We start from the raw sequence: 17,953 nt of genomic DNA on the forward strand, positions 1-17,953 counted from the left end.
GGATTCGAACGCTTTAAAAGCCGGAGTCGCTTTCTGAAAACTCCACTGCATGCCCTCTTAGAAAAAGTATCGCCAGAAGTCCGCTTATCTTTAGCCAGCCCTCCTCCCACCAAGCGCTTTCAGCATCGCAGCGGCTCTCCGGCTGCCCCAGTGCAACCGTTCCATACTCGCGTGCGTTGAGTCCAGCGGCTTCCACCAGCTCATATTTGGCTGCCGCTAATCCCCTAGAGGCTTAACCTCTCCTCCCCAGCCCGTTTCAACCTCCTTCCTGCCCAGATATTCGACGGCTTCCCAAGCCAAGAGGAGCTGGGACAGGAGACCCCTTCTCCTCCGGCCGCTCTGATTACTCGCAGGCTACAAGCCACACCATATGCTGCTGCTGATCGAACAAGCCCGCCAGGGAGGTGCGGGTAATTGAGCAGATCCGCCGCGAAGCACGAACTCAAGGTAGCCTGCCGAGATCGAAGCGGTGGGAAAAGCGCGGCTAATCGCCTTGGAGAAGCTGCACCGGGTCTTTATTCGTTGGCTCCCTGCCATCCGCTCCCCCTCGACAAAAATGCCAAAACCAGTCTAAACATCTGGCTGGCTGTGCGACGAACCATAATAATGATAATAATCGTCACAACAGCAGCATCCCGCTTACATTCACCTAAAAGGTGACCTCCAGCGAAGCTCTCCGAAGAGATGCAAATATATTTAAAAATCACATCTCCAATGCCTTTGCCTCCGCTTTCTTTCCAAGGTGTTTCCGGACAGAGGGCATCTAATGTTAAAACTCCCCAGCCTGTCTTTTTTAAAATGCCGAGTTACTGTGTGACTTTCCCAAGGCGACAGCGCAATTCGATAGCCGCTGAGCGGCTTTCGGTAGTCCGTGGAAGGATGCTCCTTTTTCCCTGGAGCGCTCCCAAACGTACCCGCAGACAATTTTCATTGAAAGCAAAGAGGCTTCCTTGCGAACAAACGGTTTGCTTTTATATCCCGCTGATCCCCGCGCTGTAAACCTCCGTAAATACACGAATTCTCGAAATCTTTGGCTACCTCGTGCGAAAAAACCCTGCTGGAATGCAATGGGAATCTTATTTCAAAGTGTCCCGGTGCATAGCAAACCTATGGCCCTTTCCATTATCTTTTGCTGGTCACGATCCAACCCAAATCAAGCGTTTGTGCCCTCCCCCGCGCTCCTTTTAGTGTGGTTGTTGAAGCAAGCGGTTAATTCTGCTGCTCTTGAAGTCAGTAGGGCTTAAAGAAATATAACCTGGGTCTCCTGCTGTGCAAACAGCTTGCCTGTCATGTTAATACACTGTATTGGACATCGTCAAAGGGGAAACAGCTAAAACCCCAGTTCCAAATCCAGTTACTTTGTTGTTCTGATCCCAGATGTATACATATGTTCTGTATTGACAACACAAGCTTACTTGGAAAGAAGTTCCGTTTTAAAGGGTTTGTAAAAACTTCAAAGGCAATAGGATAAAGATGCAGTTTCTATTAAATTCTAAGTTGACAAATTAATTGAAAATTCACTTCCATTAACAGATGTGGAAATACAAATCTCTTTCTACTGTTTTCTTACTCTGGTTCATAACATGTTTGAATCTATTACATGTGTCCATAAATTCCACTGGGAAAAACTGCAAGTTTCAATGGCCAGCCCATCTTTGCTGAATTTTTCCCATCCCTGGCTAGAATAAAATTTTAAAGTAGTTACATATCCCATTACACAAAACAAATCCCTTGAAAAATTTAAATCAAAGGAAAATAAATGTATCTGTAAATCCTACATCAATTTTCCTGATAAATCTACATAGGATTGTCTCATTAGACTATTCCAGATGTGGATAAATTCGAAACATCTTTGTCTTTTTTTACTATCCGGGACCTTTAATCTAGGAAACATTTATAGTGATAGTTAGAATTTGGGCTCTGCAGAAAATTTTTTATCTTCCTCACATTTCACTAGAAGCTCTTTAGAGTTGTATGCTCTACCTACCTACTTGTAAGAATTTGATTTTTCCTTAAAGGCTGGGTCAGAGACCAAAAAAGGAGACTCATATTCTAGTTTCTGGCCTCATTTTCTTCAGTGTGGAGTTCACTGACTCTTTCTCACTCTGGTTTTGATTTCCATCCTGTGCCAGGCATGACAACAGTGTTTTCCCACCCTAAAGATAAAAACTTGTTCATCTGAGGGATGAAATATGACTTTCCTAGCCAAAGAGGCCTTATTCCAAGGAATGGTTTTTATTTCCCTACCCACCTGGACACAGAACCCAGGCGAAGATTGTGATTTCCACTTGGTCTCCAATGGAGATCATGGATATTCGATCCAGATGTGACACATTCATACATATTCACATTTGAGATTCCTTTCTTGTGCCTATCTCTCTTTCTTCCCTCGACTGGAGTTGTGCCACCTTGGTCCACACAATAGAAACTCGGGCTTAGAATCTGGGTCAATATTTAGCTTGGTATTAATTTCTTGCCTTCCTTCTCCCTCCTCCCAAATTTTTCTATGGTAAATAAGAGGGAGATGCCCGTTGGGGCAATCCACGTGGCTTGACGAGGGGGGGGGGTAGGGGTAGGTGGGATGGTTTGTTTGTTTTAGTCACTGGAAGTGGCAGCTGAACTCCCAGCTTCATTGTGTTGACAAAGGTGCCTCTGGTTCCCCCAGCCAAACAGGTCCTACGTACCAAAGAGGAAAGGGTTTGTGTGGGGGAGGAGGAGGAGGAGGAGAAGTAGCAGACAAAAGAGGAAAGTCTCCAGAGAACTTTCTGTAAAATCCACACAACTTCTGCCCTACGAATAGATAAGTTTTCACTGGACTGCCCTTAGCTTTAGTCAGTCGCTCTGGAAGTTCTCTTGAACAGACAAAAGAGGCGGAAGTCAAGGTTGGCCCAGCCAGGAAGAATAACCCTATTGGTTCCACTCTCCCTAAGGCATTAGAGAGATGAAAGGCTGGAGGGGGGGGGGTGCTACTTACCTTCCGGGAACACCACCCTCATTTTTAAGTAGCTGGTAGTGAGCCGAATGATGGAGGCCTTGTCCAATTGCGAGGTAATAGCCGAAGGCAATGGCAGAAGCTTGGCCAGTTCGTAGAATTCGCTGTTTTCTTTCTCCCGCCTAGTTCGGGCAGCGTTTTTGGATTTCTCTTTCATGGTGCTTTCTTTCCCCTTCTCTGCGACCAGGCCAGCTCCGCAGATGCATCCAAGACGAAAGATCACTCCCAGCAAAGCATGGCCAGCTCCGCTTGGCTTGGCTCGGCGTCCCTAGTCTAAGCCATTTCTCCAAAACCTCCGGCGCTGGGGTTTGCAGTGGGGCGGAGGCGAGCGCAGAGCGGCCTTACCAGCTGAAGAGCAGCATTATATGAAACCCTCGATTTCAACAAAGCCGCCGAGAGAACCCACCAAGTGAGGAATCCAGAGGAAAGAGCCCCAAAGGCGTGGTTGACTCTCGGAAATTTAGCCCAGGACCCTGGCGTTTCTCTTCTTTTTCTGCTGTCCAAAGTAACTCCTCCACCCAGGAGACCTCATAGCGCTTCTCTTTTGGGCGTCCTTCCTCTTTCTCAGGATCGCCAAGCTTCGGGGCGCAGACCTTTGGCAATCGGCCGACCCAGGCCCCCTTCCTTCAAGCAGCTGTGAAGACAATAGCGGCGGGACGGGGGGGGGGACAGAAAGAGTCAAAGGTTAATATTCGGACAAGGGTCCTCTTTTGATAAAATCTGCGAAATGGGAATCCCTTCGCCCATTAATTAAGGCCACGAATACAATACAGCGACTTTGGAGGAACTCAGGATAGGATTCTGCTGTAGGTGCTGCGCATGGCTGCGAAGGAGAAGACCGAGATAGACTATTACTTTTTTTAAGCAATGGCTGGAAAGGAATAAAGTCGAGGGGATTTAAAGGCCCTTGGAGGCTCCCCTACAGAAATGCCGAAGGGAATTGATACCGGTCGGAAAATGAGGTATCTGTCCACTGCAGCTTTGGATCTGGCCGATTCCAAATAACCTTCAGCTTCGCTCCAGAATTTTAAAAAGAATGTTCACAGCGGTAATTCTTGAGCAGACCCCCCTCCCTATGGACTTTCTCCATGTTAAGCCCAGAGATGGGCTTCGTGCGGTATATAATTTATAGGAGACAAAAGGGCCCATTTGAATGACCACGCACGTCCTTTTATATATTTTATATATAAAATGCTCAGATACTAATTTCTAATTTCACCATTTCCTTCTAGCAGCCACTCCTTCTTTGAGGGATGGTCGGCTTCGTTCAGCTAAGCTACAAGCCAGCCACTTCCTCATAAGCTCTCCATCCACAAATCACTTACGCCGTACTTCATCTGCTTGGACAACTTTCTTACGCCTTGGCCAAAGTCCCACTTGGAAGTCATTATCACGAGCCCCGACTTAAACCCGGAGCTCCGACTTAAACGTCTCGAGGATGGCGATCCCTACGGTAAATAATCCCGGGTCTTCTCCCCCCTCCCCTCCTATAAATCGAACCGTAGCGCAAAGTGATCGCTTACCGCTCGGCGTTTTCCATTCACCCCAGTTTCGAAATCGCTCTTTTGCGGTATGGAAGTTTTTAAAAAGGTCCCCGCCTGCTCTCCCTCCCTCCTTTCCCCTTGTGCAGAGATACGTAGGGCCAAAAAGCGCATCTTTCAGCTAGACAAGCCGCCCAGGAGAAGAACGAGGGTGACTCCTAGTCGATCCAAAGAGAAGAGTTACTTTCCCTCGCCCGCCCAGTCCCCCCTCCCACCGCAACAGCCTCCGGGTGTCTCCTGTTTCTCCCTCCCCCAGCTGCCGCCCCCTCCACCTACCTGCACTCCCCAAGCCCAAGGTGACAGTGGCGAGCGAAGCTTTAATAAAGATCAGGGAGATCCGTCAAAGGTGGAAAAGTTCTTCTCCCACGGGTGGAAAGTGGGGAATCTATGCCTTCTCATCCTCTAACGTTGCTGTCCGGCTCGTCCAGGATTGTATTCGGGAGGAAGCGACAGTTAATGAGGAATCCTTAATTTTCAGGCTGAGAAATGCCTAATAAACTTCTGGATAGCCAAAAGGGCTTTTTACCTAACTTCATTTCTCAGCCCTGCTTCAGTCTGCCCGGCCTTAATGCCACTCACACGGCAAGCTGGCTTCCTATTGGAACAGAGCTCCGAAAGGCCGGCCTCTTACTGGTTGAGCGGCGGAGTTACGTCACCCGTTTCTAGGCACACCCCTTTTTACCCTTGTTGCGGGCCTGAAAGCACCGTAGCCGCGTCCAGTTTGTGACCTCTCGGCTCCCGAGTGGACGCGGGAAAGGACACCTGGCTCGTCTCTTCAGCGGAGTCCGAGACAGGCTAAAGAAGGCACCGATGGGTGGGTGGGGACGAGCCGTTGCTGCTCCGGTCCCGGGAAACGGAGAAAACTGGGAACAAGTGGGTTTTTCTGTTCTTTCCCGCAAGGCACTGCTCAGTTAAAAAAAGGCCTTTACTTCTGGCAAGAGGGAAAAAGTTTGTAGCAAAGACTTTTCTACAACTGTACCAAAATGTCCGCTTTCCCACGAGTAAATATCGAGTTTCCATTAGGTTTTGCAGGTCAGGCGACGCCACTTACCGCCGTAGAAAACGGGGGAAAGAATGTATACGTGTAATATAAGTAAATCAAGGAGCCCGCGGTTTAAATATATTTGGTGGCGGAAAACCATTCCTTTGCAAGGTGTTCTACCTTACCTGGGTTTTTTTTCCTTTTTCGTTTTTTTTTTTAAAACTGTATTAATGTAGAAACTGACTTGAAATCTAAGAAGGTCTTAAAGTTACTTGGTCCAACTGAATACCCGAGAGATTGCAACAGAGAGATTAGTTTCGCAGTTCGAGTTGTTCAAACGAATCTGATCCTAAGTACTCGGAAATGAATTCCACAATTTTGGAAATATGCCGTTAGAAATTTTCTGCAGAATGTCTTTCTGTTTATTAGCTGAATTTGGATTTGAGGTCCTTAACATGCTTCGGGGAATAGGGAATATAACAGGAATTATTTTGGCTAATTTACAACTAGACCTTCCCCAACGCACCGATTAAAAGCCTCTCTTCTCAATTTCAGGAATAGTCCCACCCACAGTCAGTTAATTCCGCCAGGCTCGACGGTGTTATAAAATGAAAAATCTGTGTTGGCAGAAACTGAGGTTCAGGTCAATAGAACAGCCAAACTCTTTCATACACACTTTATCCCTCTTTAAAAGCAGAAGGTAGGAGAGTAGCGACCCCGGTTAGAAAGACATGCAGTACTGGAAAGTTGGAGACAGAATCTCAGCCAACTCGTGAGAGCTGCTAGTTCCTGGGGGGGAAATCTCACAGAATCGAATGCGATTGATTCTCGCTAAGTATGCAGGGTTTCAGTCCGACTTTGTTTTTTCAAACGGCAAGGTTGCAAAAACCTAATCGTTTTGCTTTTGCAACGCTGCAAATCTCCCAAAATGCTCCTTCGCCTTCGTCCGTTCAAATCTCGCTCGAATTGTTAAAAAAATAAAATAAATCCGAAGACCAATGTACCCTCGCACATGCATGCGCATAAACCGCATTGTCTTGTGGCTGAATATGAATCTTCGCATGCTCTCCTGCATGGGTACAGGATCGCCTTGATCGTGAGGAAATGTAGCGTCTCCGAACACAAGTCTAGTGCAAAATATTGTAGTGAATTTTCCTGTCTGATGTGTGAGTTCAAAATATTATCTGCTCGGGTTTTGAAGGGAGTGGACGGCCACAGGCCCGGTCCAAGGAGGTTTGAAGAAGGCTCAAAACCCTCGTGAGTTTTGCACCGCTTCGAGGATCCAGGTTCTTGATGAGAGCCAGCCTGCTTACCACGCAGAGTAGCTTCAAAAGGTATTCCTTTCCCTTACTCCGGCATTTGTTTTACACAACAGCTGATAGATTTAGAAATTGCGGAAGGATGCCTTTTGAGGTGAGGTGCAGATGTTCTCCGAATGCGTTGGTGTTGACCAGCGCCAAGTAAAATTAAACCCCATTAAGTGAGAACAAGAAGCGATGGTTCCCTTTCGGCCCGGCTCGCTCGTGAACACCTGGAAACTGTGTGTTCGCGCGGGCGCGCGCGTGTAGGATCTGCTTTACACTCACATTAAGCCATAATGTTTTGTTTCGGCTTAAGATATTTTATAAACCCGGACACGTGATTTGTGGCTCACCGTGCTTGCACCCAAGGAAATGTGACTTATTCAGGAAGCCACGGTAAAAACACTACGTGAATCAGATCGTGTAAATGGTGTATGTAAGATTGGGAGAGCGGGGTTCTTTTCCCTAAACGATACTGTGAGTTTTTGGAGAGAAGGTAAGTTAAAAGCCACAGACGTATATTAAAGATGTTCCCTACTACTTCGGCTGTGACATTCATTGTTCTTTCAAAGATCTGAAGTCAGAATGCCATCGTGTGGATATAACAAGTGTTCCTACTCTCAAGTCGAACGCAGTTGATCAACCGATTTTTTCAATTGTGATTTCTTTTTTTAAACGAAAGTACTGATGGCTGGATTTCAGAGCCACTTGTTGAAAGTACGATTTTTTTTATCGACACAGTGTCCTAATGCATGTTTATAATCCCGTTCGTTTGTCTTCACGGGATTTCTAATAAGCAGAGTGTATTGCAGCGTTAACGAGTCAGTGTATTGCAGCGTTGGCTCTGGTTCGGAGAGACCGATTAAAAACCGATTGGATCCCAGAGCGGAGTTCCCAAAACTGTTGTGCGAATAAAAGGGAGACTCTTCGGTCGGGTCTCTCGAGCCCCTCAGAAGCAAATCCGAAACACAAATGCAAGAAGTAAATAAATAAACGATTAGCATCTGACAGCATCTTGGCAGTTTACGGCCCACGCTAAATGTAAACAAATCTCGGCTACGTTCCGTCTGTTAGCAATCTTTTTTTTAACCCTCTGCAAAAATGAAACCGTCAGGAAAGCAGAATCAAGTGATGTATAGGAAACGGGGGAGAACGGCGGGGCCGAAACAACATTTCAAGTTGTCCTTGTCCCATCCAGATTTGCCGGGAATCTTATTCTGAATCCCTAAGGAGAAATCGGGCACGTTCCGGCGTCGAAACACCTCCAAAGTCGCTCAGCGGCCGACGTCCTCCCAAGTCAAGAGAGAGGCTTGAGAGCAGAGGAACCGGAGGGAGAAGTAACGCCGGGTCTCCCTAGAAGTAAAACTCTCTTCCCCGATCTGAAAGCCGCAGGTCAGGCCGGAGCCATTCTTCTCGGTAAACACACGGGGGAAGGGGGGATGCGAGGGAAGAACACGGCAAACACGCGGGGGAGCAAGAAGGTGTGGGATGGGTCGGTGCCTCAAAAGCCGTTTCCTCACGCGGGCTCTCTAGCGTTTCCACAGCCGGCCGTGGTTGTGGCGAGACATCGTCGAGGTTCCCCCGCCCTTCTTTTAGCGCCACTCAGCCCTGGAACAAATCTGCAGGTGCAAAGCGGCCTAGAATACGTTTATTCTGAAGTAAACACTACGCTTAAAATCTCTCCGAGGCCGGCGGATTGGCCTTGTTTCCAAGCCTGTTGGCAGCAGGGGATTCCCAATGGCCGCTGGGAAGTTTCCCGCCGGGGCTGGGAAGGCCCCGCCGCCATTGCCGGCTCTGAAGGAAAGCCGGAAACAGGGTCAACGTGTTAGGGCGAAATAAGTGGTTTCCTTTGGCCTTCGGGAAGTCAGAGAGTGGCGGGAAGGAGAAAGAGCCAAGGGAGACGCACTAACTATAGGCGCATTTAGGTGAAGGGAGGGGGTATAAGGATTGCAGCACCTATCCATTCGGGCTGTGATGTGGGGAGCAAGCCCCACAGTGTTCTCAATGACCAATGGGAAGTGTAGTTCCAAGTTTAAGGCATCAGCTTGAGGAAGGTGATAGCAGCACTAGCTGCAAAAGGGGCACTTGTCCTTGAATACAAAATACCTATCTGGGCAGGGAGAGAAGCAGTGGCTTATCCATCATTGGTGGACCACCTTTACAGACAGGAACTAGATGGATTATAAATTGAGTCTCTGGGACCCCTCTCCCATCCTAATTGCTTTTGTAGTAGCTGCGGCAGGAGGCTCCGCCCAGCTGCCCAGGGGCTTCTGTGCATGCAGAGAAGAGTTGTGCGCACGTCCAAACCAGTAGTAAAAAAAAAATGGCGAATGACCTCTGTCCTATATGATTAGTGAACTTCTGGCCTGGAGTCCTGCTAGCCCAGGAATTCTCTTAGTTAAATTCTTCACACTTAACTACAAACTATGCCAGGGCAAGCTTATTTTCCCAGTCACCCTGTCAGGAGAAATCCATGCAATTCACAAAATGCTTCAAACCAAGATTTGGATCCAGTGTGAAACTAAACAGTTAGCCTACAGGTATTTTGGGGAAATGGGAGTTCTCCATTCTGTTCTTTTGGGACTTGATTTGGAGAAAGGGCAAATTACAGAGTGCCCTTCTGGTGCAGGATTTAGTATTGTGGCCGAACCGCTGATGTCACCTTGTTGAAATAAAGTGGGAAATATCTTCATGTGACAAGCTAACATGTACAAAACATACTTCCACAAATGGAAGAACTGGATTCAAAGGAAATATCTGAGAATACTCTGGATTCATCCTCCTCTGTTGAGGGCTCAGTTAACTATACCTCCAGACTACCGATATGTGTTTGAGTTATGGTGAGCTCTCTGTATAAAGTGAAAATGCCCAAGTAAAGTGAATTTGAACAGATTTCCTATCTAACAACTCAGGACAACCCATGTAGTTGGCAAAACCTGACCAACCTTTGCTGATCTTGAAAAATTAAGTAGGTTTGGACCTGACTAATGCTTGATAGGAGACCATAAAAAAACTTGCCAGACTGTAGGCTGGACCAGAAGTTGCCAAATTTCTTAAAACCAGAAATGGCAAGTCAAGAAAACTTCATAGATGTGTCCATGCAATTACTAACCTGCTCTACTGGAAACAGTCTGGTTGGCTTTCAGTAATTCATTTCAGGGGTGAAAATCGACCGGTTTGGACTGGTTCAGGCGAACTGGTAGGACTGATTTGAATCAGTTCGCTGAACCAGTAAAAACCACCCCGGTTGGCCTCGCCCTCGGCTTCCCGGTTGTCTGCCTGCCCAGTTGTTGCCTACTCCTTCTGGCCGCTCACTTGCTTGCCCCTTCCAGCCGCCACGCCCACAGAACCAGTAGGGAAAAATTCTAATGTCTTCACTGATTCATTTAATCATAATTGTTAATTGTGGTGTAAACCCATCAAATTACTATTATCTTCTGCAGCATATTCTTTAGGATAAAATAATCTGTTTTTTAGATACTACTATTGTCTCTTTTTTAAATTAAATTGCTTAGTTTGAACAGGTCACCATAAAACATAAAAACAAGAATAAGGCAATGTCCAAATATTTTAGACTTCAATTCCTATAAGCTCCAAATAGCATAAACAATGGCAAGGAATTATGGGAACACACCCAACAATATACATAATATCTGGAAGATACCAGGATGCTTAGACTTTTTTCTAGAATCTTGTCTTTGTATAGTAAATAAAGTGGAATATTTATATTACAGTCTATTGGGGAACCTCATTCTAATCCCTTTTAGAAATGGACTCTCCCCTATTTTACTGTATATATAGCTCACTTTTCTGATTGAATAGAAAACAATTCATAACAATTCTAGAACTCTAATAAAACCACAAGTAAAACAAAATATAGTTTTCTTAATTTAAAAGGTAGGAACTTAAAAGATGTGTGTATGCCAACACATTGCACCAGGCTCTTTGGAAATACTATCAAAGTGAGAAGGGATTTGGGATTGAAATACTCATTTATTTAAGTACAAGCTTTGGGTAAGTGAGGATGATTCAAATGTGACTGGAGTTCTTTTCCCATTAACCAAGAAATAGGTTGAATTCAGTAGAATGATATTTTGATTTGATGTGTACAAAATTGCACTGCCAGATTACAATCCTGATAGGCAACCCTTTCCTAATAATAAGCCCCACTGAACTAAAGATTCAGACCACATTCCCTCTCTTGACTTAAGCGCTATTCACTCCTCCTCCTGTTGGCAAAAGAGATTGCTGTTACAAATGTGGTTTCTGGAGCATTGATTCCATCCTGGGTTTGTCACATTTCTAGTGAATGTGTTGCCTTCCCTGTTAGATATGCTAAAACTCTTCTCCTTTTCTCCAGCATTATCATCCTTCTTTTTATTAACTAGTGAGAAATAGACACAAACCTGAGCACTCTAACAAGCAGGTACAGGGATTTGGGTCTTCTGAGATGAGGATAATAATGATTTATTAAACTTCTATGCCTTCTGTTTTCTAATGGCTCTGAGTGACTCACAATGATCAAACACATTATTATTAGAAATATTTATTTCTCCTTTTCGGGCTCTAACAGTCATATGCCTAATTGCTTTGCAAAACTATCTTTTAAGGGCATATTGCAGTGGTACCGTAATAGTTACTTGTGTGCAGTGGATAGATGTATGTATGGGACAGAAAGAGAAGTTAGGTGAAGCAATATGACGTGTACTGCTAAATATCCTAACAGTGATTATAAAAAGTAACGTGGAATGTAGCCAGTAAGAGAGTAAACAACTACGAGAAATGGCAGGGATAGATCCCAGTCAATATTGCAAGGGAAGGGGTGTTGATTTCCCTAACAAATACACAATATCAAATCTAACTGGCAATAAGTGGCTGTAGACAAATAGGGATTTCATCATATCTAGCTCTGAAGGTTAGCATTTTCAGAGAAGTGTCAAAATGAAGAAAAATATCACTAGCATCAGCAGCTGCTATTTTTGGCATTCCAGTTAAACCTTAAAAAGGAGCACTACATACAACACAGGGATGAAAACATAGCTTGATATATTCAGAAGAAACAAAACTGCCTATGATCCCTGAACATATCTGGTGTTCTGTAGAAGAGCTGCAAAGTCAATACATTATTCAGAGATGTGCAATTATCTCATGCTTTATTTCTTCTAAATTTGTCACTGGTACTTGGAAAGTACTTCTAAATATTTCCAACATATGCTATATAACATATATTCACATGGATTTTCAGAATAAAGGTTGCTTTAAACCCCATGAAAAGAGAAATGAAAAATTGTTTTTATCGTTCCTTGATGGAACAACTCTGGAAGATGTCTACAGCTTTGGATGACCCTTGAACTTCCAGACAGCAAGCCTAGGATGTAATCCTTCCCCTCCTCAGCTGGTTTCCAATTTGGAACCCCATTTTAATTATACTTTATAATCTTTGTAGACATTAAACTATCAAAAACTGTTTTCAGGTCCCAGGGGCTTTAATAGTATAGTATTTTAAAGTACCTGATATCTTCTGAATTACACTCCCAATGTCTCCAAGTTCAAGAAGCTGGGATTTAATTTCAACGTTAAAGCTAAATAATTCTAATTGTGTAAATTGTCCAGAGAGATGATGGTAAAAAAAATGCTCCTCGGAATGGAAAATGTTGCTGAGTGGAAACTTAAGAAACCTGGCTTTATTTTATTGGGAGATTTTGACCCAATCACAGACAATGCATTGTTCTTATCATGGCTATTATGCAAATAAATGTGACAGACTATTGAATAGTATGCCATATCATTATGTAACTATGGTTAAACAACCACAAATAGGAGAAATGTGACTTCTCACCCTGGCGTTTTTTCCATTGCTTTCCAACCTCAGTTCCCCAGCTTTAAAATGGGAACAAAAGTCTAGGCCATCTCAGAGGACATTCTCTTGAGAAACTGAATATTGCATCTGGCATAATCTATTGTTTATGCTTTGCATTATTATAAGTTTTGGAATAATGATTTTACAAGACTTCAAAGGACATTTGCCATTTGCATTCTTCTGACCTGGAGCTGGGAACTAGCTCTGAATGTAGATTTTAGATTTCTACACTCATTCCAGATGTATGAGTGACTTTGCTCTACCCCAGCATTTCTTCCTCTTGGCTCTTTTTAATGCTCCTGGCAGAAATGATAATGAGAAAGTATTCCAGCAGGAGGAGCTGGTTTAGAAGCAAATGGATTCCATGGCAACTCCTGACTCCCCATGACATCAAATAGCAATCCTCTGTGTTGGAAATTGCCTGCGTGGCTGTCTTCCCAAGATCAGGTCTTTATTGTGGGGAGGTTTCCTTGTTTCAAGTCAAAGATGCTAAGAATTCCATATCCTGTGCATGAATAAGCATGAAGTGTCCACTTCTGAAAAACACACACAGGCTGCTGTCTGTCTGTCAAACCTGCATTTTGATTTTTAAATATAGCTCTGTGGTTTGAAAAAGTAAAAAAAAAAAAAAAGGTAAAATGAGAAAAAAAGGCCTGAGCTTAACCCTAATGAATGCACGGGCTTTTGTAGCTAGGGGAAAGAAAAGATCTGAGGAAGATTTACCATACATGAATCTTGAACCACATATTCTCATTCGGACTGGGAATACAACCCCTGGTGCAGAAAATGAACCTGCAGTCGGTCAACCCATTTGCCTTTTTTCAAAACAGGGAAATCTCAAGAGAAAATAACTTGGGTCTTCTAAGCACAGACCAAGATTGCCAGTTTGTTCTGCCAGTTCTGGCACCTCACAAAACCCAGGAATCAAGCGACCTCATTCCACAAGCACAAATTAATGCTCTTTTTTGTATTGTTTGATAAAGGAAGTGTAAAAGAGCTTATTTTTTAAAGATTGTTTTGGACACAGAGTTATGGTTTGTCACAACCTGAGCTCTTTATTGGGCAAAATGGAGGCTGCTCTTCTCTCCTTTCTTATCCCTGCATTCATTGCTTTAAAAGGTTAGTTGATTACATGCCATCAACTTGTTTTTGAATCTTATCAACCTTAGCATAGATTTTTTTCCCCCAAGCAGATTTATCCTTAACCTGTTGTTTCAAGTTGTTTCAAGTGGTGCATTCATCTCCGCTGTGACTAAATTCATCCACCTTACTGCTGGTTGTCCTCTTTTCTTTTTTTCCACCTTTGCCAGTTTTAGAGCCTTTACCAGAGATTAAAAGTGGTAGGGAGAGATTATTTCAAAAAATATATTGCGGACAAATCTGGGAATATGTTCTGTTGAAACTTTGCAAGGGTAACATCCTTTAAAAAACCAACTATTCTTATTTTAATCTCATTCTGAAAAAAAAAGAAAAGAAAAAAGAAAAGTATTCTGATGCTTTTCCATTATGAACTCTGGACATTAAAACAACAACAACATGCATTTTGAAGGTACCTGATTTCATTTCTCTTTCAATTTTGTATCACAAGAACTGAAATAAAATGGACAGACTTAACTGAATAGAAAACCTTAAAAGATGGTATTATCTTTTAATCTGCAAAGAAAACAAATCCCAACAAGAATAATTTTGTTGGAACACTTTTCATAGAAATTGTACTTATCTTAGCTTCTCCAATTTAGTATGATCTCCCATGTAAAGCGAAGTGCAGTAGGTTCAACAAGCATGATCCAATAATGCTCCTTTGAATTGTGCACTAGATTGTTATTGCAACATTATGAAATTCACTGATGGATGATTTAGTGTGGACAAAATTTAATTGATCTAAATCCACTAGACAACTTCACTCATACTGTCATATCTACATAAGACGCATTAGGGTATAGCCTCTGAAAATATATTGGAATCATCATCATCATCATCATCATCATCATCATCATCAATCATTTTTTCAGAATGCTGTGTAGTCCAAGATCACAGACAATCAGATACTTGTGCCAAATGCAGAAATGGGACGTGGGGGTAATAAAGAATCATGTCCAATAACGCAGATTATTTTTTCCTTCATGATTTTAAAATCTGTCCTTTAAAATTATTTCTGTTTGTGAACACCACGTCTGCAGCAGCAGGTTTAATAATAATTGGCTAAAAGTATTTCTTGAGGGCTCATGTTAAATTTCTTAGAATTCCGGTTTGAACTTTGATGTAGTTAAGATACTAGTCTAGAAACCAGGAGACTGAGTTTTAATCCTGTTTCAGTCATGAAACCGGCTGGAAGGACTTCAAGGCAGTGACTACTGTATCTCTCAATACAAAGTTTGCTGTTGTGGGGAAAAATAGGAGGGGGAAAGGAGAGTTAGGTATGTTCACTTACTTATAAAGTAAGAAAGGCAGGATAAAAATGTAATTGATTGATTGATCTTGGTTCTGATCATTTGATGGTGAAAAGATTCCAGCAATTTACTACATGCAAATATTTATTTGTAAATCATTGCTTTTCTTCCTCAATCTTTTTCTTCTCCTAAAATCAAGTCCAAAGTTTCGCCTTCATTAGCGCATTCCTCTTACTTCTAATGATTATGATTCTCTTTTTCTTTCTTTCCTTCTCTCTCCCTCCCTCTCTCCCATCTACAATTCTGCAGCACACAACAATGGTACAGAATGTTGCAGATGTGGTTGCAAAACTTTATTTGTATAAATCTTGATGGATAAATTAGCTCTTTCATTTTTGTTCTCTTTACTTTGTGCCCTGGACTAACTTTGAACCATCAAGTATAGTTTAAATGTCCCTTTTATCTGCAGCCATGTTAGGATTACTGAACCTGCTAGTACTGTTTACATATTTATTTGTCTTTATTTTTACTTGATGAAATTCTCCTAAAGCATCTTGCCCAGAGGTGGGTTGCAGGCGGTATGCCCCGATACGGGCACACCGGAGCCATCCTGGAGCACTGGATACCATTCCGGTACAGTGCTCAGGAGGGCCTACCCGCCCGCTCTCGCTTCTTACTGTCCTTTTACATCTTCAACGCTTCCATGCATGCACACAGCGTGCACAGCACCTGCACGACACTCTGAGGAGCTGGGGCATCGCGGAGGCTCGCAGAAGTGCGAAGACGCATGTGCGCGCTGCGCACGTCCATGTGGACGCCGGCAAGCCCGTTCCAACCAGTACAGTTGGAACGGAATCAGCAACCCACCACTGATCTTGCCATATTGTTGGTGTTTACCCATCCCTAAATCAAGTTACAAAGTAGAAATCTGAATACAAATATTTAGGAGGTCCATTGCTTAAAACTTTCTATTCTGGCAAGTATTCATTTATGTCTGCCTCTGTTCATTTAAGTGAACGGTCCTTGTAATAATCTATACTTCTACTTTTTCATTCCTAAATTTTCTCAGTATTTTGTAAGGGATTTTATTCCAAAAATGTTGAAAGTCTCAACATATCAGGTCTACGGGAGGATTCCTATTCAGGAATATTTGAACTGAAAAAATGGAATGGGCATGGAAATTAAAAACGAGTGGTTTTCATTTCTCTGCAGCACAACCTATTTCGTTACATAACAGAATAACACAGTTGGAAGGGACCTTGATCAGGCAGGAAACCTTATACCATTTCAGACAAATGATTGTCCAATCTCTTCTTAAAAAACTTTCAGTGTTGGAGCATTCACTGATTAGCTGTTCTAACTGTCAGGAAATTTCTCCTTAGTTCTAGGTTGCTTCTTTCCTTGATTAGTTTCCATCCATTGCTTGTCCTGCCTTCAGGTGCTATGGAGAAGAAGTTATCCCACTCTTCTTTATGAAAACCCTTGGATATTAGAACATTGCTATCGATGTCGCCCCTAGTCCTCCTTTACAACATTTTATGGCTCTTCATTGCTTTGGATTTGATTTAAAAAAATGGTGCTTTGGAAGAGAAAGAGAAGAGAATGCAAATGTGAACTTTTCTAGGTCTTTCCCCTGAATCACATGGCATCTGAAAAGGGCAGCTTAGCATCTCATGAAAACACTCTTTAAAGCAGAGGTTCGGCATTTGTGGTCCTATGCACTTTTTTGAAATAAAATCCAAAGTCTTTGTTCACCTGCAATCATTTTATCTTTCATGTGTCTGCAAAAACTCACAATAATTTGAGTTCTTTACTTAAGAAGGCCTCTTAAAAATAATGCAACTTTGACCTCTTGGAATGCAGTCTTCTAATAGTGGTCAACTTTAAGGATTTGCTATTAATTTATTTTGTTAGAAAACCAGCCATTTCACATTGGAGTTTCTCAAGGATTCTTAAAAGGAAACTTCCTACAGAAAGAAATTTCATTTTTACCTTCCATATTGCGATTACTACTTTTATCTTCCATATTGCCATCACTCTGTTTTTCAGATAAAGTTGATTCGAGACTGAGTAGAGGAGCTTAAGCAATGGAGATAGTTGTAAACAATCCTTTAAAACCTTTCTATTTTTAAGTAGCAGCAGCTCTCCCAGATCACACAAGAAACCTTCCACTACTACCAGAAAGCATTTTTTTTAAAAGACAAACTCTGGAAATACCAGGAACCTGCAAACCATATATTCTGCACTGAGATGAGGTCCCAAAGGATACTTAATGGCTTTTAGAAAAATACTTGTTTGAAAAATGTTAAACACTTGGAACAAGAAGAGTGAAATGTTTCAATAGGAAGACACTCTCCTATACAAACATCTTCTCTTGAATCAAACAGAAGAGTATCCACATTTGGATTCCTACATAATGATTTCAGTAAAACGTAATTTTTAACATCCTTGAAAAGACAACAATGAACATTTGTCAGAAACTGACCCTGGCAGCAATATTACACAGAGTAATTAGTCCCTAATGATATAGATCTGCTGTCAAATAAAGTTGCATGAAAAAAAAAATCTCACCAACCTTTCTCCAACTGTTATTGGCATCTGAAACATGCTCGGAACAGAAGAGATTAACACTTAGCGGTAAGGAAGAGGTTACTGTGTCTAGTGTGAAAGATTTTCCCTAGGTTAATGCTACCTAAACATGCTTATTTCTGCTTAATGCACAAGTACTTTAAAATTCAAAAGAAACTTGCAGGAATAGTTTATAATTTGTTAAAGTGATAAAGCAAAACCAGTAAGAGCTTTACTGAAAGAGCATGAAGAGAATGGCCCATGGCCTGGAATATATAGAAATATAATCACTTTTGAACTAATTTCCGTTCTGAATATA

General features: G+C 42.6%; 1 protein-coding gene across 1 annotated transcript in view; it reads right to left on the minus strand.

Annotated features, from left to right (window-relative positions):
* Positions 1–3,149, minus strand: part of SIM1 (SIM bHLH transcription factor 1) — a 68,446-nt gene extending 65,297 nt beyond the window's left edge. The window contains exon 1 of the mRNA XM_032216416.1: positions 2,975–3,149. Within this exon, the coding sequence (XP_032072307.1) occupies positions 2,975–3,149 (175 nt within the window). The remainder of the gene's footprint in view (positions 1–2,974) is intronic.
* Between the last annotated feature and the right edge of the window lie 14,804 nt (positions 3,150–17,953).

Source organism: Thamnophis elegans, chromosome 4, assembly GCF_009769535.1.
Source record: "Thamnophis elegans isolate rThaEle1 chromosome 4, rThaEle1.pri, whole genome shotgun sequence".
In the NCBI taxonomy this organism is placed as follows: Eukaryota; Metazoa; Chordata; class Lepidosauria; order Squamata; family Colubridae; genus Thamnophis; species Thamnophis elegans.